Raw genomic sequence first — 22,665 nt, forward strand, 5'->3', positions numbered from 1 at the left:
TACAGTGTACATCGTGGTTTTCAGAAATCCCATGATTTCAGCTCTGTGCAGGACTTTCCTGAGCAGTCTTTTCTGCCCACAGTTTGTTTTCTATTATGGTCAACTAACTTTTGCACCTGGGTTGAGCTTTGAGTAGGCCTGGAGAAACAGGACTGGAGAAAAAAAACGCTGTCCTTTTAACAGAGACTCAGTGTATGGAAAGGGGCAAATGTGAAGCTTTTCATGGTATATAGGTAAAAACAGAAAGTGCCAAAGCAGGATTACAGCTGAACATCAAGAAGACAAAAATAACAACTGTTGGGGAATTACACAATTTTAAGGTTGACGATGAAGAAATTAAAATTGTTCAAGATTTTCTGTTCCTTGGTTCCATCATTAACCAAAAGGGGGACAAGGTTAAGTTAATTCATGTCATAGTATTCCCTATTACTATGTATGGGTGTGAAAGCAGGACAATGAAGAAAGCTGACAGGAAGAAAGTTGATACCTTTGAAATGAGGTGTTGGAGGAGAGTTTTACGGGTACCGTGGACTGCCAAAAAGGTCATAGAATCAGCACTGCTGACAGGTGGCCATCTAGCCTCTGCTTTAAAATCTCCAGGGAAGGAGAGCTCACCACCTCCTGAGGAAGCCTGCTCCACTGAGCAACCGCTCGAACTGTTAGAAAATTCTTCCTAATGTTTAGACAGAAACTCTTTTGATTTAATTATAACCCGTTGGTTCTGGTCCAACCTTCTGGGGCAACAGAAAACAACTCGGCATCATCCTGTATATGACAGCCCTTCAAGTACTTGATGGTTATCATATCACCTCTGTTTTCTCTTAATTCATATCACCTCTCAGTCTTCATATCACCTCAAGTGCTGCTTGCACTGATTTACATTATGTGATTTGCCTTGAGTCTTAATGAGAAATGTGAACTATAAGTTACGTAAATAAATAAAATATTTGGCCCAGCCAGCCAAGTTTCAAAGGCTGCACCGTCTGGGCAATGGTAGTGTTTCTGGGGTTGATGCGGAGCATGGCCTTGGTCCTTAACTTCTTCCTTCAGTATGCTATTGCTGCTCATGTAGTCACAGAGAGGGTTAGGTCAGTGTTGCATGGAGCATTCTTGCTGGGAGGGGCACAGAGAGAGAAAGGGACGCGCATCCAACATGGTGGCTTTCAAGAAACTGTCTCTCTTGCAGCACACTAGCATGCCCCAGAATACTGTAAGACTTGCCCATACAAATCTGGATGTTGTGTTGTTGTTTTTTAAATAACTGGACAGGGCAGAGAGTGTTCTACTTATTAACTGTGTTTAGGATCAGTAGAAAAGAGCAAGAGTCCAGTAACACCTTAAAGACTACCTACATTTCTTGCAGGGTATGAGCTTTCGTGAGCTACAGCTCACTTCTTCACATACAGCTAGAACGTGAGCCCATCTATCCTTAAGTAGAGAAGAGTGAATTCAGACAAGCAATGACAGTAGCATGTAAATATCAATATCAAGTAAATGACATCAGCTGGTTGGGATTGGATTAGGTGTGATATGCAGAGAGGGTAGTAGGCGTGCGTTTGTGGTTGTTAAATAACGTGGCCGACTTTCAGAAACCATAGGAAATATGGGAAGATTCTGAGAGCTCGCAGTGTGTGGTGACATTCTAGTGTTGCTTTTCTGTCCCTCTCCAGGTTGGGAATCCGCGCGTCGAACTCACCCTGTCTGAACTCCAGGACATGGCCGCCAGGCAACAGCAGCAGATCGAAAATCAGCAGCAAATGTTGGTGGCCAAGGTAAGGTGCAACTTCCTGTTGGGGGGAGGGAATGAAAACCCACTGCAAATGTGCTGCCCTTGCAAAAGTCTCTAAATCCCAGCAATATGGAAAAGCTGATGATCAAGAACTAATATAATATTACTCTTATGTAGGTGAGGAGGTATCCTGGGTGTGACGCCAGGTTTTTTTTTGCTTAGATTTGCTTCATCAGACAAAGGGAGACAGTCTGATTCTGTCCTGTTCCCCTATTTTTGAAAAGTGCTCTGGTCACTGGGGAGAGCAGCCTGATTTTATGACGTGCAATTCAAAACAAAAAGCAGACAGGATGCGTGGCAAAGGCTCTCGTTCTGGTGGAGTCTTATGTTTTTGTGACACCGCAGTGGTGCAGTAAATCTTTGCACTGTTGCTGCGCGGATGCATCCGTTCAAGACAGCCACAGCACAGTTTTCTGGTGGAGTAACAGCCATTGGTGAGAACCCATAAGTCTGGCCAGGTGATCTTTTGAGAAGTATATGTAGACAAGTATTTGATTTAGACTTCTTCAGGAGGGTAGCTTTGTTGGTCTGCAATAGAAGAGCTAAATTCAAGCCCCGTAGCACCTTAGAGACCAACAAAATTTTTGGGGTGCAAGTTGAGTATCCCTTATCCGGATATACGATATCTGGACTTACTCAAAAACCCGACTTTCTCGTTCTGGGGGAAGGGCATCTTGCAAACATCTGGGTTTTACCATCACATGCCCAGGGAGGCAGGACCAAATTTCTACTTCCTATCTTCCTGGGCAGGAAACCCAGCTAGCCCAGTTTCCGTCCTGCCTAGCATAGGGAAGCAGGCTTGTCAGATAGCCGTTGGCATGCAAGCATTACAGGCCCTCAACAGCACACCGATTTGCTTTCTGATGGTTCAGTGTACACAAAATTATTAAAAATATTGTTTAAAATTACATTCATGCTACGTGTATAAAGTGTATATAAAACATAAATGAATTTTGTGTTAAGACTTGGGTCCCATCCCTAGGATATATCATTATGTATATGCAAATATTCTAAAATACAGAAACATCCGAATTATGGACCACTTCTGGTCCCAAGCAGTCCAGATAAGGGATACTCAACCTGTATACGTGTTTGAGAGTCAAAGCTCCCTTCGTCAGATACTGGAGCTTTGACTCTTAAAAGCTTATACCCCCAAAATCTTGTTGGTCTCTAAGATGCTGCTGAACTCGATTGTAGCTGCTCTAGACTTGTGGTATCCATAGGTGACTCATATTTCAGTGCTATCAGCAAAGTGTCACCTACTGACTCGAGCAGACTTGGCATTTCAGTGCAGGCATACTTCTCTGATAGACTCTTGATAATACAGAAATGTTGGACAGACTTTTATGGAACTTACATAGTGAAGTTTGTGTTGAATTATATAACAGAAGTGAATGGAGTACCGTTTTAAGTTAACATTTGCAGCTGTCTAAAGAGAATGCAGCAGGCAAAAAAGGAAGCACTTCCTGGATTTATTCTGTCCGTAGGCTGTCATTCTAAACAAGTGCCACTTATCTAGCCGTAGATCTCCTTATCTTTGCCAGTTCGTAGTCATCTGCTGGTCACTGTTTCCTCTGGGAAATTGTGTAATGGAGGGTTAGGAGCCATTTTGCTGTGGGAGGAAGCGTGTTTGAGCGGCAGGAAATACATGCTGCAGGAAGCCTCACAGATGTGTTGGGAGTGAATATTTCAATTGGAATTGTTTTTGTATCCATGAGAAGTTTGAGCCCCTCGCTTCGCTACCAAAAGGTTTGGTATCTTTTGGAAAATTAGAAATGCAGTCTGGTTAGACAAAAAGTTTTACATAGAGTGGGATTTTAAACATGCATTTAATGTTATTAATTTAAATACATCTATTCTCAGATTGAAAGCTCAGCAGGCGAGAAAACTGTTATTTACTTTAACTACTGGGTTTATCTCAAAACGAATTTTTAGTGGCTGGCAATGTGCTTCTAAAAATAACATGATTACATGTTCTCCTTTTGATAGGAACAACGTCTACGTTATCTCAAGCAGCAAGAACGCCGTCAGCAGCAGTCTGTTTCTGAGAGTGAAAAGCTTCAAAAACTGAAGGAGCGAGTGGAGACCCAGGAGACAAAGTTGAAAAAAATCCGTGCCATGAGAGGGCAAGTGGATTACAGCAAGATCATGAACGGCAATTTGTGTATGGATGGTTTCTCCCCCCTTTCTTTCTTAACCCACATCGTTTGCAGTTCTTGGTCCAATAGCTGACTTGGGCTGGGCAACATAGTTGGATTCCCCTAAACAGGGGAGCTATTACAGTGCCAGTGTGGCATGGTGAAACTTTAATGTTGAGGCCCCACCTGAACATGAAATCACTTGGAAGCTGTTTCTGCTATCATGACGGCACCTTTTCCAGATGTCGTGATGGAAGGGAACAGCGACTATATCCAAGTACGGTCCAGTTCACACTAGCATTTTCCCCATGTCCTTGCGAACACACATTTGATCAAGGAAAGGACGCAACTGCTCATGCGTAGGGGAAACTGTATGCATGAACTGGTCCAAATAGTAACATACTAGCGGTAATCTGAAATGCCTTTATGTTTTTGGAGACATCGGAAGCTGGAAATCGCTCATTATTATCTACTGTAAACTTATTTACAAACACCAGGCCAATCCTATGGAGGCCTTCAGCGCAAACAGGTTTTTGGAACTTAGCAAGAGTCCTGTGCTGGTATATGGAGCAGAGCCATATGACCATTTCGTATACCATTTCAGCTTCCCTGCCTCCCATGTTTGCCCCTTACTATTTATTTGTGACATTTTAAAGCCTGCCTTTCTCCCCAAAGAGACTCAGGGCAGGTAGCAATGGGACTAGCTTGTGTGATTCTGAGCCGATCCTCGAGAATAGGAGTTCATTGGTCCTTATCCTTCAGGGACTCTGCAGTATGAACTAGGGAACTCATGGCACGAGACTCGGGCTTAGCCTAGCGAGCATTCGGAGACTGTGCACGCTCAGGCTTTGGAACCCAGAATTGCCATTGCCACTCTGATACAGATGACACCTGACACATCTTCTGTTTAACTCTTCCTTGCCCTGTAATTCTTCTGCACATATAAATGCAGACGTGGCAAGAAGGGAATTTGCAGAGCACCTCTTATGGCTCCTGAGTTAATTTGTGTGTGTTATCATTTTACATTTTTAATCCCAGCTACCGAGATAGAGCATATCAGTGCCATGTTCCAGGAAAAGCAGCAGGAGTTACAAGCGGCAGTATTAAAAGTAGACCAGCTCACTCAACAGCTAGAAGACTTGAGAAAAGGGAAGTTGAACGGATTCCAGTCCTACAATGGACAAATGACGGGGCCTGCAGCTGTAGAATTAAAGAAATTGTACCAAGAGCTACAGGTAAACATTCAAGGCAAACTTAGTTCTTGTTCGATTTTTAAAAAGTGAGTTTTCCCTCTTCGTAGCATCATGGATACACTTGACCTTTCAAAGATCTCAGCCATTTCTCTGGGTCAGTATGTTTATATGTGTGTCTTGAGAAACCAGGCCTGCACGGCTTGTGACTTGCCAACTTGACCACAGCCTATGTGCCATGTGTGGTAGCCTTGCTGGGTCACAGGTGAGTGGCAGAAACGAGCTTGAACACACCTGAGCACATGAAGCAGCCTTACACTGAATCAGACCCTTGGTCCATCAAGGTCAGTATTGTCTACTCAGACGGGTCTCAGGCTGAGGGTTTTCACATCATCTACTACCTGATCCCTTTTAGATGCCAGAGATTGAACCTAGGACCTCCTGCATGCCAGGCAAAGGCTCTTCCTCTGAGCCACAGCCCCTCTTAAGCCTACAGTGCCATAGGTTGCTGATATGCAGTGTCCAGTTAGTAGAGCACAGCTGTGCAAACCTGATGTGGGTGGTGATATAAGTTAATCTACATTGATATGTTGAAAAATACCAGTGGGTTTCAGACACTGCAAAGGTGGGTTACTGGAGCCTTTAGCAGAGAGTAATTAGAGACCTGAGTATATTAGAAGGCAGTTTAAACCCCCACCGCCCCACTTCCCGGGACTCCCAGGAAGGGGGGCGGTGGGGGTTTAAACTGCTCTGTGCTTCCTGCCCAGGCAGCGCAGAGCAGTTTAACCTCCGCACACACACTCTGGCACTTCCCCAGTCCCAGGCAGCTCAGAGCAGTTTAAAGACCGCCCCGCCTAGTTTCCTGGGACTCCAAGGAAACCGGGCGGGGCGGTCTTTAAAGGTGGGAAAAGGCAGGTGGGGGTCTTTTAAGTGCTCTGCGCTGCCTGGGATGGCAGCGCAGAGGAGTTTAAAGACCCCCCCCCCCCGCCGGGCTTCCAGGGAGTCCCTAGAAGCCGGGCGGGGCGGTCCTGAAAGTGCTCTGCGCTGCCTGGGATGGCAGCGCGGAGGAGTTTAACCTCCCCCCAGCGCTTCCTGGTCCCGAGGCTGCGCTGGGCAGCTGGGAGGGGCCTCCCGCCCCCCCAGCTGGCTGGCGGCTTTAAAGCCGGCTCCCGGGGCGCGTGGGCTCCGCACCAGGCTCCCGCTGCGCTGGGCGGCTGCTGGGAGGGGCCTCCCGCCCCCCCAGCTGGCTGGCGGCTTCCTAGCCGGCTCCAGGGGCACGCCGGCTCTGCACTGGGCTGCCGCGGCTGGGGGGTCAGCCGTGGCTCCCAGGGCCTCTTGCAGCTTTGCCCTTCTCCCCGGGGGCCGGATTCACACACATTCGCTCCATAAGACGCACAGACATTTCCCCTCACTTTTGAGGAGGAAAAAAGTGCGTCTTATGGAGCGAAAAATACGGTACATTTAATCAGCTACACAGAATGTTCTGACCTAATTTGGAAGTATGTCCCGTTGGAATAAATTGGACGTACTGTCACATAAGGTTTCAGGCATTAGTCAATCTCCATGGATTGGACCCATGTTTCGTTAAAAATTAAACATTTGCAAAAAAAATTACACTCCAAAGTGATTGTGATAATCCATAGAGCATGCTCAAGCCCTTGGTGGAAAGTGCCGTCAGGTTGCAGCTGACTTATGGAATTTCAAGGCAAGAGACAAACAGAGGTGGTTTGCCATTGCCTGTCTCTATGGCTCGACTCTGGACTTGCCTTGATAGTCTCTCATCCCAGAACTAACCAGGGCCGACCCAGCTTAGCTTCCGAGGTCTGACGAGATAGGGCTAGCCTGGGCCATCCAGGTCAGGTCAAAGCCCTTGGGCTCCCCTAAAGTAGCTCTTTGGATCCTAGCCAGAGATCAGTGTGTGTGTTTTTACCTCAACAACTGGAAGTGAAGTAGTGCCAACTATGAATTATTACAGCCAAAGGCCAGCATAAAATATAAAATATATCCTATGATAAAATTATACAGCTCCCGCTTACAGCATCTCATCCGTACTAATTAATCTGAAGGTTTGCCCATAAGGTCTTTGTTCTTCATAAATGCCTTGTGTTTCCAGCAAACATAAGAGCAAAATTTTGCTATGGAATATGAAATATGTTACCCTATCTTCCAGTAGATATTCTACCAAGGAGGCCTCAGAGGTGTAAAAGTGTACAAATTAAGATAGGAGGGGAGTAATTAAACAATTTCTGGCATCGTCATAATGTTCACAATGGAGCAAAGTATGGGCTGGTGTCACTATGAATGATACGTCTATGGTTTTTAAAGATTCGTAACAGGCTTAACCAGGAACAGAACACCAAACTTCAGCAGCAGAAGGAGCTTCTGAACAAACGCAACATGGAGGTGGCCATGATGGATAAGCGCATCAGCGAGCTGCGTGAGCGCCTGTACAAGAAAAAAGTTGAGGCACGTCAAAAAGAAAACATCCCTGTAAGATAAACTATTAAAAGGGCCAGATTTCAGTGACTTCTGCAAAGTTTCTTATTAAAAAAATGTCCATTTTGTCCAGCCCCCAAATGCTATTTGTTGCAAATATTTCCATCTCCTAAACTTGCCTAGAAATTAAAAATGTTTAAAGAATGTCCATCATCTTTTTTAGAAAACTGAGAATATGTTACTTACATTTTGTCACAACCTGCTGAGATTACCTTTATGTCCAACCTGCCGCTTAAACCGTGCAACTGCTATAGGATTCTTGAGTATAAATTGAATGTAGACGTCACACAGTGAGTTCCGCATAAGTTGAAACTGATGCTGAAATACAGTTTCCTACACGGGGACACTATTGTTGCCAAAGTAGGAACAATAGAATAATGATTTGGCGATGATTTTTACAGTCCCAGTAGAACTGCCTTAATCCTCATGCATAATCCCATGAGTTTCATATCGTGCAAGCTGTACCTTTGTGGCAGGGAGCCAGTGGGAGAGGGTGGTATCCAAGAGAGAGAACTTTGGAATTCCATCTGAGATGGAAGGAGCACTCAGGAATACATGCTCTCTGGCATTGGGGACACCACAGTAGCTGGAGATCATAGAATCATAGAGTTGGAAGGGACCTCCAGGGTCATCTAGTCCAACCCCCTGCACAATGCAGGAAATTCGCAACGACCTCCCCCCCACACACCCACTGACCCCCTACTCCATGCCCAGAAGATGATCAAGATGCCCTCCCTCTCATGATCTGCCTAAGGTCACAGAATCAGCATTGCTGACAGGTGGCCATCTAGCCTCTGCTTAAATACCTCCAGGGAAGGAGCGCTTACCACCTCCCGAGGAAGCCTGTTCCACTGAGGAACCACTCTAACTGTTAGAAAATTCTTCGTAATGTCTAGATGGAGAAGATAGTCTAGATAGTAGAAGAGTGGGGCCTTCATAAACATCATTTGGGAAAGAAGGTTTCTGGGTCAAGTAGAAGCATGAGCCAGCATGTATAGTGGTTAGAGTACCAGACTAGGACCTGGGAGACCCAGGATTGAATACCCACTCTGCCGTGGAAGCTCTCTGGGTGACCTGAGGCCACTCACACACGCTTGGCCTAACCTACCTCGCAGGGTTGCTGTGAGGTTAATGACAGAGGAGAGCAGAGTAAAGTAAACTGCTTCGTATCGCCATTGTGAAGAAAGGTTGGGTATAAAGTAAATAAATAAACTCTGCTAAGGGCAGTGCATACCTCCAATGCAGAGAGGCCTTCCTTCGATGCAGGAGCCTTTAGCTTGAGTGGAGTTTTAGGATACAGCCAAAAATATATGGGGCAGGAAGCTACCAGGTTTTGAGCTGCAATGAAGCACACTGCATTCTCCCGTGCTCTTTACAACAAGTCACGTGCATGTAGGTTGATGGATGTTCACACGATTTTTGATTTGTCAACTTGCAGTTGAATCGGATCAACGGAACATCATCTCCTCAGTCTTCCTTGAGCGCTTCAGGCAGAGTCGCAGCGGTGGGGCCCTACATTCAGGTTCCCAGCTCTGGCAGTTACCCTGTGCCATTGGACCCTGTGAAGCCACAGTCTCTCACCATCACGACTACCGGGACTCATGGAAGATCCAAATCTGGTAAGCAGTTCAACGTCATGGATGCCGACTGTCATTACGGGAGGTGACAAAGAAGATGTCCTCTGCCCCCCCTGTCAAACTGGAATGGGTTAGGACCCCCCTTTGCACTTTTTTTTTTTTTTTACAACGAACAAGTTCAGATACTTGGTAAATCAAATATAGCTATGATTAAAATTTTATGTGAACTTGTAAGAAGTGTAAATAAGAACAGTTATGGTGCGGATATTATTTCTGGCTGTGTACAAGCAACCTTACATTGTTACATGTATTGATGTTGACTGTTTCTCCAGCCTGTTGTTTCCGTTGGCATAGTTTTTGCATTCCAACTTGTCAAAACAGCTCTCTGTGTAGAGCGATTCCCTTCCTGCAGTTAGACAGTTCAGCCTGTCTGGTTGTAGCTACACTTGCCTGAATAACCAAGTATGGTATATGTAGAATGCATAATGGACGCATTTAGGATAGTTACACGTGCTTTTAAAAGGTGGCCTTTCCCCACCCCAGGAACTTAAAAACAGCACATTCTGTTCAAGACACTGTATTAGGGCTCTTCTTTGGTTTGCCAAATATCATACTTCTACCTCTGTTATTTTCCTGTTCTCTTTTTACATTTTATTCTGTTTCTTGTCTTTATGTTGTAATTTTCCTCCCCTTTTTCTTTCTCTGTGTGACTGGTTCTGCCTGGGTCGTCTTCGGTAGACACAGACTTTGGGTGTGTGAAAAAACCTCCAGCTCCTTGGAAAATTTCTGATTTAGACATTATAGTGGATCCTATTCTGTCACCTCCCTCTCTTCAGTCTGCTGTTCACAATGTCATCCATTCAGCGTCTACTCTTTCTGAGATTCTACACTGTGAGTCTGTAGAAGATCGTTAGTAAGCTTAAGAGATCCCATTTGCTAATATGATCATCTGAGCTCCAGCATGCAGATACATATTAAATGGGAATGTTTAGACATTTTTGTCATGCCCTGCGATATGTTTTCTATACTTGCTTCCATATATACCTAGATGTCTGTGAGTATGGTGCTTGTATATATTGCTGAAATCCTTAGAATGCAATGAAACAAATTTCTCATTGATCTCTTTCATTGCTCTTGCATATCTAAAAAAATCTAAACCATTAGCTAGTATTAGTTATACTAGTATCTTGAGCCTCACCATGCCACCAGGTTGTAGATGTAATGATTCCACCATGTGGCTATCATATATGTTTTGGCATTAAAAGGTATTGCTTGTATATAATTTGAATATTGTTTTTTTAGGTGGCTTACTTTGTGGATATGGACAATTTACTTTAATCTTTTAACCCCCCCCCCTCTCTCGTTCCCTTTAAAGTGCTAATTGTGCCTGCATTTTGAATGCAGGGTGGTTTAAAGATCAGATTTTTGAAAGGGGAAGTGCTGTTCTGGATCCAAGAAATTGCAAAGTGGTTTCGGATACAGCTTTGGGCTTGTCTGTCTTCACCAACAGACCCTCCGTGCCATGGAAAAGGGCTTTTGAAATGGAGACTTTCAAAAGAACTTTGTGATAATGGGAGCAGAGGGGGTGGGGAGGAGGTGTGCTTTATTACTTAAAGGGGGAGGGGAAACATACCTAATCCTGGCCAGTGTAGCAACATCCTAGAAAAAGAGAGTGAATTCGCAGATGTTTTCAGATCAACTGTTTTCTTCTGTTAGCAACTAAACTACAGAGGAAAACAGAGACCTCCTCTGTAATACAGGGTTTCTTGTTATCCTTAAAATTATGGAAATGGAGATGTACGGTAGGGAGGAAAGCTGTCACAAAAGAAGCCCCCTCCCCCACCGCCAGTGGTTTTCGTTATGCATGATCATGATTTCAAACAGCAATTCTGTAAAAGTATATATGCATCAACAAGGTTGGCACTCTTTTCAGGTGCATTTTCCCTTCAAAAATAATAATAATGATGATTCGACTTCCTGAACTTTTCTGCAAAATGCTTCTGTTTTTCAAAGAATATTTTTGTACTTCTGAATGCTTAGAAAGTTCCTACGCAAGGCAAAATTTTATGCCTACGTCTCACTTAAAAGCGATCTTGTTTTTCACAACCTGTGCAAGCAGACGTGCCACTACGGTTTCTGCAATTGCCCTGCCTTGGCTTAGATTTGGACAACAGGACCAGAACTTGTAGAATGGGTCTTTACCAGTTTCTCCTTTCCCACTACTGTCCCTTGCACCCCATGAGAAGCATCAGGAACAGTGTAGGATCTGGTACAGGAAGATACAGCCGGAAAGAGAAATCAGCCCAAATGTACACTGAATCTTACATTGTTCTCAAAGGTTCCCTGACCCTCAGAAGTAGTACGGGGTGTAGGGCAGGGGTGCGTTGGGAAGGGAGGATCTGTGAAGATCAGTTCTACAAACTCTGTTCCATTTGCAGCCCTGTGAGTCCAACCCATTATCCTGCTCTGAAACAGGAAAATAATGTACTCTGTACTGAACCGCTAATCTAAAAATGCCTTCTGAAATTAAGCTGGGAATGAAGGTTCCCAGTAGTGATTTGTGAGCAGGGAGATTGGTGCGACTCTTTTAGATGAGTGCTTCAGCACGAGAGCGACCTTCTTGGCACAAATGAGCGAATCTCTGCGTGCGGTATGGTCACTTGCTCCTGTATGTGAAATATATTCACTGGATTAGTGTACATTGGTGCAAACAGTTCATATTTAGAAAATGTCCCCATACTTTCAGATGGGTATGACATTTGGGAGAGATTTATTCGCTTGACTTTCTGATTTTTTTTGTACTACCCCAGATGATGGTAACAAAAGATCTTGGACTGTGTCAGACCTTGATGTTGGGCCTGAAGCTGGCTCTTCGTGGCACTCAGAAAGCACAAAACAGCAGTTTTCGAACTGTATGTTGCACAAAACTCCAAGAGATATTCACCATGATCTTTACTGTCAAATCAGAAATCAAAAGACCTTTAATTTTTAACTAATTATTTTTCGGTATGATATAAAATCTACTCTAAACTCAGGGCAGCTTTATGGCAATTTATGCATTTCCGAGGGAGATTTAATTCAATAATTTATAGGATAGATTTGTAGAGAGAGAGCTTCTGTCATCACTGAAAGTCCGTAATCCAACCTGAATTCCAACTTTAGTAGAATATTCTTTAATTTTATGACATAATTCTCTTGTAAATTTCAGTGAGCGGGCACACTTGTACTCTGTTTAAGGTTCAAACCTTTCATGTCTGCCTCAGGCATGAGCCTGAATGTGGACTTCACCTGCGTGTGATGTACAGGGGTTGCAAGCAAGTCAGAAAGACCATTTGTTGGTTGAGCTACTATTGAGTCTAAACTAGATCCTGTTTTTCTGTAAAGGTGTTAAGTGTCAGGGATACTATAAAAATAAGGCATGTTTGCATTAGCTAGCCTGTAAAATGCCTTTTAGGAACTTATAAAATGGAAGGCTCTGATTCTAGATATCACTGCTAGGGGTGTGCATATTGATATGCTGATTTTTAAAAAACCCTTTTCAGTACTTTTCAGGATTTTTTTAACTGGCAAAAAATGGCAGCAATAAATGAGAGCTGAAAAAGCAGACCCAAATAATGCCAAATTTATTCGGCATTATTTTGAGCCGCTTTGGCTCCGCTGCCATTTCCCCCCCCTCTTCCCTCCCCCTTTCTTCCCTCCCCCTTTACTTACCTGCTGGATGACGACTCACATCCACGCTGCCCGCCTTCTCCAGAGTCCAGAGAAGGGGGGCAATGCATATCTGAGCCACAGATGGAGAGGAAGGCAGGGGCATTCCTATCCTTGCTTCCTGTGGAGGCGGAGCCTGCAGGCAGCAGGGATAGGAAAACCCCTGCGTTCCATTTGGGGCGGGGACGCTAAACTGAAGGCTAGGCTCGCTCGCAGCAAGCCCAGCCTTCAGTTTAGCATCCCTATGGTATTTTTCAGGGGCAGGTTCATTAGCCCAAACATTTTCAAAAAATCCGAGTTTTGGGGATTTCTCAAAAATTTCTGGGTTTAATAAACCTAAACTCGAAAAATACTGAAATTTTTTTTGGTGCACATTCCTAATCACTGCCCCTCCTAAATCCAGGTGTGTTTCATTCTTTCAGTAGTTCTTGTTTTAACCTCTGAGTTTTCGCATTTCGAGTCAAGGGGGTGTTCTTTCACACCATGACTTACAGCTAACTTTTTATTTATTTAAAAATACATATTAAATTAATAGATTAAGTAACAAAATGTTAAATAAATAAAATCTCACTTTTCTATCAAAATACTCAAAAAATGTGTTAACATTTTTGTGATTCAAGTAGCCCAATCCAACTCAGTTCTATTAAGTTCAATTGGCCTTTCTTCCAAGTAAGGATTCTTAGTATTGCCACCTTAGAAATTGGTACATGATTGTTCATGTGCAGAGCCAAAAGCAGAGATTCCGGACAGTCTCTGGTTTGGAAAAAATTTTTTTTTAAAAAAACAACAACACACACACACACCTTGTAATGCCTTATTTTAAGGTATATTTTTATTTATTTTAGAAAGCAAAAATGCATAATTGCAAATAAAGAATAGCTATTCTTTTGAGATGTAGTTTAAAATTATTTTATGATGAGCCTTTAGAGGAAAAATCCTAGACAGAGAATACATTGTTGGCTGGAGGACAGAGTAATAGCAATAATTTACTGATTTTAGTAATTAAACAGTTTCCTGGATGAGGTGTCTATGTATACTGCAAGTATATCTTGTGCGTATTCATAGTCAGTCCTACCCCTTTATGACTTTGAGGAAATGTATATTCCCAGACACACAATTGCAAATAAAGCTTATATTTTTTGCACTGTGCTATAAAAGTATAAAATATAAAGAATGCTGCAGTACTTCCATTGTACATGAGTGGCTTTTTCTGGAGCTGGGCGAAATTTGCACACATATCCCCGCAATGAATGAAGTCTAGCCCTGCTCTTAATAGAGCAACAGCATCTCACAAGCAATTTGCTTTGCCTGAGGGTTAAGCATGCAACCCCCTTCTTTGATTCTGTGGGCCCTTACATCGCTGATTTTAATCATACCCTGACGTTATTACTCTGAATAATTGATTCTGTCTCACCATCTGTTTTTTCTTGGAAATTGATTTATTCTTGGCAAATTTGTGCTTTAGTAACCTTTAAATAAAACCTTCCCCCCCCCCCCTCTGTTTCAAGCAAACGATGGGAACTGGCCAGCACTTAAACAGAACTCGGCCCCTGTGGTGAAGCCCCCCCAAATCTCCAACGCAGACTGGAAGGAATCAAACATGGATGCTGCTTTGAAGCAAGGAACCATTTCCAGTCAGCCTGTGTCTTCTTCAGTATTAGGGAGTACCGACAAGCTGGTGGGTTATTATCCTCCACCCTCTTTTTTTTACTTCATAACAAAATCAGTCATTTCATTCCTTTCACAGGGCTGTGTTCATTATTCTCTGCAAGGTTCTGGCAAGATTCTGCATATTCTCACCATTGCAGAAGCCTTGCTGTAACAGTCTTCTGTCGTTCCTCTTGCCTTCTTGATATTCCTGCATAATGTTGGTTACTCCAAATCACCTGTTACACTCTGATAGCTCTTTAAATGCCACAAGATCTCCCCCCCCCCTTGCTTCTACTGCTTTTCTATCAACGACACACCCAGTTTTTTCCCTTCCTTCCCTGGCTTACCCTCTAGAAAAAGAATTGTTGAGTCATGCCTGGCTGTGGAGGTAACACACACACACACACACACACACACACTGGGAACTTTTTCTTCTGAGTTCCTGTAGAATGGCTACTCTGGAGATACTTGGTGGGAAAAGAAAATGCGCTGTGCTTCTGCTCAAGGCCCTTTTCAATTATTCTGCCTTCCCCTGTTCCACTGTTAAGCCTGGGCATTGAAAACAGATGTGGGAGCTGAGAGTGCCTGTTGTTTATGCTTGCTTTGAATGGATCATTGGCCTCTTCTGACTGTGCTCTTATGGGCTTTGTTGTGATGTTCAAATTATTTGTATTTGACTTAGATTGTAAACGTGTGTGTGTGTGTGTCTGAGAGTTTGATAAAAAAAAAATTAAAATGTGTGGACTTGGATCACCAAGTGGAGTTTTAGCATTCACATAGAAGTAAAGTTTATTCAGCTTTTTTTGCATTCCAAGCTCCAGCATTGGATTGATACAGAATCTATACTGTACCCCGAACAAGCAGGATTTAGGAGGGGCGTCTCAGTTTTGGATCATTGTCTTAGCAGATAAATATGTTTCTCAACCAGGAGGCCGGCTCTATGCAGCATTTATGGATCTCAGGGCTGCTTTTGATTCTGTCCCAAGATCCCATCTCTGGCTCAAACTAGCTGATACAACAGTAGATAAAAGGCTGTTGTGGCTGATCTTTAAATTGTACGAGAACCCCACAGCACAAGTTCGCATTCAAATATTGTTTGATACCTTACTGTTTCTTTAAATGTTATTTTTCTTTCTTGGAATTAGTTTATAGTACACATTTTGTGTTTCTTCCCTATGAGCAGTAGGGGGGATTACATTTTTTGTGTAGCCCAGGGAAGCCCAATTTCCTGAGCACCCCTCCCCCCCATGTGGTATCCTTTTTCCATATTACTTCTCTGAGGGTGATGGGATAGTAGAAATGTGAAAGAATAAAATATATTGGCAAGCACTAGGGGAAAATGTAGTAAGAAATCCTTATGTTGATAACATGAAATAATCTGAATGGACCAAACCACATAAAGAATCTGAAGGAGGGATGTGTGTGAGAGAGGGGGAGAGGGAGGGAACGGCTTCTTTTCCCAATTCAGCACATGGGAAGGGACATGATGATTTCAGATAACTAAATTTTGGATGCTTCTGTTAGGAAAATGAGCTGTACCATAAACCTAGGTACATGCACAGTTGGAGCTGCTCTACCTGTTGTGCATATTCTTCTGGATCCCTTTTGGGGGATGGGGTGGCTGCAACGTGTAAGAAAAGCTGCTTAACTTTGCAAGCTTGGATCCTTGTGGCTCCTCAATAACATTGACCAAATGACTTTAACTCATTAGGTTTATGGTCACAGATATATTTCTTGTTTATCTGTGTCCTCTGTGGGACAGAACAAATGTCTTAGCTTTTTGCCAAAATAATAACTTCTTCTTTTTTTTTAATTCAGGGCCTTGATATGGGGAAGGTGCCGCCAACCATCCCTGGCATAAGCAAGCCGGTGCCGCAAAACTATGGGACCTATCCGAGTGCTGCTCCTTTAGGCACAGGTTCTACCAATTCCTTGGAAAGACGAAAGGACGGCAGCCTACCAAGACCTGGTTCTACAGCAACAAACAGGCAAAGACCTGTCCCGTTACCACCAGCAAGCAGCATTCATCAGCCGAGCTCTTCCCAACAAATACAGCAGAGGATATCTGTGCCTCCTAGTCCCACATATCAACCTTCTGGTGCCCCCTTATTTCCAGGTGGAGACGGCAGGCCTGACCTCCCCTTAACCGTGGCCATCAGGCCTTTCTTGGCTGACAAAGGTTCAAGGCCCCAGTCTCCCAGGAAGGGGCCACAGACTGTGAACTCTAGCTCCATCTACTCAATGTACCTTCAGCAAGTGACGCCGCCAAAGAACTACCAGCAGGCCGTATACAATACCCTCAACAAGTCCGTTAAAGCAGGTAGGGCTTATATTTGGTATTGCCTTTCTGTTCTGCAAGTGATCTAACGGTACTTGGATCCTTAGGCTTTTGCCTTAAGGTGCTCTTTGTTTCAAATGGTTGAGGGGAACGTGTTATGTTCTCTGAGCTGAGAGCTCTAGTAGCCTAAGATTCTTCAGCAATCTGTATTGCTGTCAGCATTATGCTACATTGGCAGGGAATGACTCTCAGAGTGCTGTGTCGATAATCTGAAATTAGGTTTTGTGATTCAGAACCAGTTTTGAATGCATCTCTTGAACATGAATGTATGAAGCTGCCTTATACTAATCAGACCGTTGATCCATCCAAGTCAGTATTGTCTACTCAGACTAGCAGCAGCTCTCCAGGAAGTTAGGTAGCGGTCATTCTCATCACCCACTACCTGATCCTTTCAACTGGAGATGCCATGGTCTGAAGCCAGGACCTTCTGCATAGCAAGCAGATGCTCCACCACTGAGCCATGGCCCTCTTCTCTGCCACCCCCCCACCAGAGGTGGTAGAAAAGAGCAGGAGTCCAGTAGCACCTTAAAGACTAACAAAATTTCTGGCAGGATATGAGCTTTCGTAAGCCACAGCACACTTCTTCAGATACAGCTAGAATGTGAGTCCATCTATTTTTAAGTAGAGAGAGTTAATTAGACACTCAATGTAAATGTAAATATAAAAAGCAAGTACATGACATTAACAAGTGTGATTGGATTAGGTGTGATATGCATTGGTAATGAGACAGGAATCCCAGATTTCTATTAAGTCCCAGAGAATGCATAGTCTTGAGCTTGATTATTGGTTGTAATTCAGCAGTCTCTATTTCTAATCTCCCTTAGTAGTCAGAGGTGGTACATACTTAGATAAAAACAAAAAACGAAATTAAGGTACATTGTTAGTATAATCTCAGGGATTAGTGTTGGGACCTGCTGTATTTAGTATTTCATGGGTGACTGTGGAGCAGAGCAGGAAACCGTGTGTATCCGCAGTACATTTCTAGAAGAGGTATATGGAGGGATTAATACTTTGAGAAAAGGCATTGGTGAGGTCTCATTTAGTTGACTTTTAAAGTCGAAGGAATACAAAGAGGAACAACTACAAGTATTACAGGAATAGCAAGATTAAAACTCACTAAAAGGCTATTAAGAGGCCATTAATAAATTCAGGCAGGAAGTCAGAGTTTTTTGTAATCTTTGAAGATGTGAAATTATGCAATAGTATCTCTGACCCAGTTGAGGAAGCAAAGAACATGGCTTGGTTTCAAGATAAATTTAGAGGAGGATTTGTGTAATTTTAATTATGTAATCTTGGTTTTGTGGTTAGTTTTGCGGCCTGCATCAGGAAAATCTGCCACTCCCGCACTTTTATGTATGATATTTCCTCCTTTGTTTAGAGGGATTAGATATGGCTATGAGAAAGAGACGTGGGTGCCAAGATGAAATCTTGAGCCCCAATAAAATGCTGTAGGGAGTTGGGCATAGATCCAGATCTGTCTTTATGGGCAAAACATACACAAAAAGGGGGGGCACTGTTTTCTCCCCTTGGCTTGCAGCTCCTCATGCTTCGTTACCCACCATTCCAGACGGTTCCTGACCCTCAGGAATGGCTTTTGGGAGATGCAAAGGGGCCAAGGAGAGAAGGGAAAGCAAAAATCCGTAGTACACGTGCAGAGTGTCTTTGGATCCAAGCCTTAGCCTGAATACATTTTGAATAGGTCTCATTACAGTATTTGTGAGCAAGAAATTTTTGTCTCCTGGTTTTTTTGGGTGAGTTTTTTTTTCTTTGCTTGTAGTGTAAACTTTGATTTAACTGTTATCTAAAGCTCCATTGGCTTGGCTGGCACCTTGGTATCCTGTCCCTTGTTTCCTCGCCTCTAGCACACTGTGGACTGCATACGATAGGTTCCTTTGCAGGGAAGATGGTTGGGCTTTATTCTTACCCTTGTGATCATTCCCAGTCATTTTCCAGATTTTTATTTTCCAGTAACCTGGCAGAGATCCCCCCAAAAAATGAACTTGCTCTCTCTTCTTAATCACCTCCACTTCTAGGGGAGGGGCTGTGGCTCAGTGGTAGAGCATCTGCTTGGCATGCAGATGGTCCCTGGTTCAATCCCTGGCATCTCAAGTTAAAGAGACTGGGCAAGTAGGTGATGTGAAAGACCCCTGCCTGAGACCCTGGAGAGCTGCTGCTGGTCTGAGTAGACAATACTGACTTTGATGGACCAAGGGTCTGATTGTGTATAAGGCAGCTTCATGTGTTCCACTCCATGACTACAAATAATAGATAGCTCTATCAAAATTATTGTAATTGATGAAACAATTGGTTGCTTTATATAATTTCATCATGCACTAGGAGCTGTTTTTACATCAGCAGTTGCCAGTGTTTAATTTTTGTTATGACTTTGAAAAAAGACCACAGCACTGACACCAAAGTGATTCCTTGTTTTAGAACCATTCCTCATGGCTTCTTTCCTCCCCTCAGTTTACGGGAAGCCCGTTGTACAGTCTGGTTCGACTTCTCCTTCGCCGTTGCCATTCCTTCACGGGTCTTTACCAGGAAACGTGTCACAGCCTCTGACCCTGAGTGATGGTAGCGAAAAAGAGCAGGAGATGGAGAACGTCCCACCCTCTGGAGATAACAGCAATGTAGAAAACATCCCCCGCCCCCTCAGCCCCACCAAACTGACCCCCATCGTCCACTCCCCGCTTCGCTACCAAAGCGACGCTGACCTGGAGGCTCTGCGGAGGAAACTCGCCAACGCTCCCCGGCCTCTGAAAAAGCGAAGCTCCATCACTGAACCGGAAGGCCCCAGCGGACCAAATATCCAGAAGCTCCTCTATCAGCGCTTCAACACCCTGGCAGGGGGGATCGAAGGGGCCCCTTTCTATCAGCCTGGCAACTCGCAGGACTTCATAGGCACGCTGGCAGACGTCGATAATGGGAACGCCAACACCAACGGCAACATTGAGGAGCCCGTTCCTGTGCCACCCACGGCTCCTCTCCCCGACGAGCAATCGTCCGATGCCAACGACAATGAACTCCCTTGCCTTGCGACGGAGGAACTGATCAGTGCAGAAATCACAGCTCCGATGCCCGAAACAACGGAGGACGATAACAACAACAATCCTGCCGTAGCCCCTCCTGTTGAGCGCCCCCCGAGTCCCACTCCAGAGGGCAACACCCCAGTGGAAGAAGTGCAGTTGCCCCCCGCTCCTCCTCCTCCTCTGCTTCCTGTGGTAAGTTATTGCAGAGAGCAGGTGGGAGTCTTGGTTAGTACAGGCAAGGCTCACTGTTTCCACACTTCACTAAGTGCTCCGACAAAGTCTCCATTCCTTTGGGCTGTAAAGTTTTAGTCCCTTTGTACAGCAACACCCCATGTGTGCGTGTGTGTTAAGTGCCATCAAGTCGCTTCCAACTCATGGCAACCCTATGAATCAGTGTCCTCCAAAATGTCCTGTCTTTGACAGCCTTGATCAGGCCTTGCAAATTGAGGGCTGTGGCTTCCTTTATTGAGTCAATCCATCTCTTGTTGGGTCTTCCTCTTTTCCTGCTGCCCTCAACTTTTCCTAGCACGACTGTCTTTTCTAGTGACAGAACAGGCAACAGAAGAGATCAGGCAACACTCCATACACACATCTTAGTACGCTCTGATCAAGCTGGGCGTAGGACAGAAGTATTACTTAGGCCAGTTCTTACAGGCAAGCATGGTATGGATGGGGTCTAATGAGCACAGCTGAAGACAGCCAGCTGTTGCTGCTTGCCAGGGGCTTGGCAGTCTTCCATATTTTGGTGCATTCCTAGACAGGCAGATATAAAACAGGAGGTTTATTAAGCCACTGGGGAGCTCTGTTCAGTTTGACGGGTCACAGGTTGTGCAGATCCACCTTCAAAGCTTTGGTCCTCACCTGGGTTGTGCCTTGATCCGGGTGGGTCCCGCCATCAGTACCTGCATTTTATGTTTTAAGTGGTTTAAGCAACAGGAGAGTGAGAAAGGAGAGAGGGTGGCATGTATGGAAGAACCCTACTCTGTGTTTGTTCATTCGTTTATTTATATCCCACATTTCCCCGCAATGGGGACCCAAACCAGCTTACATCACTCTCCTCGCCTCCATTCTATCCTCACATCGATCTTGTGAGGTAGGTTAGACTGAGAGGGTGCGACTGGCCCAAAGTCACCCAAGAAGAAGAAGAGTTGGGTTTTATATGCCAACTTTCTCTACCACTTAAGGGAGACTCAAACAGGCTTACAAGCACCTTCCCTTCCCCTCCCCACAACAGACACCCTGTGAGGTAGGTGGGGCTGAGAGAGCTGTGACTAGCCCAGGGTCACCCAGTTGGCTTCATGTGTAGGAGTGGGGAAACCAACCTGGTTCATCAGATTAGCCTCCGCCGCTCATGTGGAGGAGTGGGGAATCAAACCCCGCTCTCCAGGTCAGAGTTCACCGCTCCAAACCACCACTCTTAACCACCACACCACGCTGGCTCTCAGTGAGCTTCCATGGCATGAATGGGGATTAGGACTGGGTCTTCCAGATACTAGTCCAGCACTTTAAGCACTACAAAACACTGGCTCCCATGCTGCTGCAGGTGGTGGTTAAAGTTCAGTTCCACGTCTGAAAAGGTTGGTGCCTGCTGCATTAATGTGCTAGAAGTGGCCCTGTCCATTGAACCTTGAGGCAGTCGGGTGGTGACTGTCCGGATGTGACGTACCACAAAGAAAAGCAGAAACCGAGTTAGGACAGTGCTTACTTCCACTTATTACGGATTTTAGTTCCAGACAGACATGAATTTAGAATGAAAACAGATGAAGCCTTAACCAACTTCACTTGGGCTGACTGTGATTCAAAACCTTGAGATATTGATGCCGTTGCGAATGTCTGCCCCTTATTACTCAGGCCAAGCGGACCAACCTGAAGAAACCCAACTCTGAGAGAACCGGTCACAGTTTGAGGGTCAAGTTCAACCCGCTGGCCCTCTTGCTGGACGCCTCGCTGGAAGGAGAGTTTGACTTGGTGCAAAGGATCATCTACGAGGTAGGCTTACTGGTGTGGCAAGAACCCTTGGTCTGGCCACAGCTTCAGAAGAAAAGATGTAAGCTCAAGAAGTCCCCGTTGTTGTTTGTTGGCTTCAGGTGGACGACCCTAGCAAGCCTAACGATGAAGGAATCACTCCTCTGCACAACGCCGTGTGTGCCGGCCATCACCACATAGTGAAGTTCCTGCTGGATTTCGGGGTCAATGTGAACGCGGCTGACAGCGACGGATGGTGAGAACCCAGTGCGAAGCGCCCCCTGTTGCAGTGTACGCCTTTATCCAGGATGTGCAACAATCAATAATGTATTTGCAGTCATAGACCATCAAATAAAGCAAATTTGCATAGTTAAATAGTATAGGATAAAAACAAATACAAAACAGATTTGCTATTAACATGGTTAAATGGTTAAAAAGGTAAAGGTCCCCTGTGCAAGCACGGGGTCATTCCTGACCCATGGGGTGATGTCACATCCCAACGTTTACGGGGTGGTTTGCCAGTGCCTTCCCCATTCATCTTCCCTTTACCCCCAGCAAGCTGGGTACTCATTTCACCGACTTCAGAAAGATGGAAGGCTGAGTCAACCTCGAGCCGGATACCTGAAACCAACTTCTGTTGGGATCGAACTCAGGTCGTGAGCAGAGCTTGGACTGCAGTACTGCAGCTTACCACTCTGCACCACGGGGCTCTTGGTTAAATAGTTAGAATGGTTAAAAAGGGCAAGATTATCAAGGTGCATAACGAATTAATATCTGAACAAATA

The 22,665-nt window shown here is 44.6% G+C and overlaps 1 protein-coding gene across 1 annotated transcript in view; it reads left to right on the plus strand.

Moving 5' to 3' along the window:
* The window catches only part of PPP1R13B (protein phosphatase 1 regulatory subunit 13B), a 66,404-nt gene that overhangs the window by 38,600 nt on the left and 5,139 nt on the right, over window positions 1–22,665 (plus strand). The window contains exons 5-14 of the mRNA XM_056852174.1: window positions 1,671–1,772; window positions 3,779–3,953; window positions 4,966–5,162; window positions 7,443–7,607; window positions 9,052–9,232; window positions 14,407–14,576; window positions 16,367–16,868; window positions 19,353–20,104; window positions 21,767–21,904; window positions 22,003–22,136. Of these exons, the coding sequence (XP_056708152.1) occupies window positions 1,671–1,772; window positions 3,779–3,953; window positions 4,966–5,162; window positions 7,443–7,607; window positions 9,052–9,232; window positions 14,407–14,576; window positions 16,367–16,868; window positions 19,353–20,104; window positions 21,767–21,904; window positions 22,003–22,136 (2,516 nt within the window). The remainder of the gene's footprint in view (window positions 1–1,670; window positions 1,773–3,778; window positions 3,954–4,965; window positions 5,163–7,442; window positions 7,608–9,051; window positions 9,233–14,406; window positions 14,577–16,366; window positions 16,869–19,352; window positions 20,105–21,766; window positions 21,905–22,002; window positions 22,137–22,665) is intronic.

This window comes from Euleptes europaea, chromosome 6, assembly GCF_029931775.1.
Source record: "Euleptes europaea isolate rEulEur1 chromosome 6, rEulEur1.hap1, whole genome shotgun sequence".
Classification (NCBI taxonomy): domain Eukaryota; kingdom Metazoa; phylum Chordata; class Lepidosauria; order Squamata; family Sphaerodactylidae; genus Euleptes; species Euleptes europaea.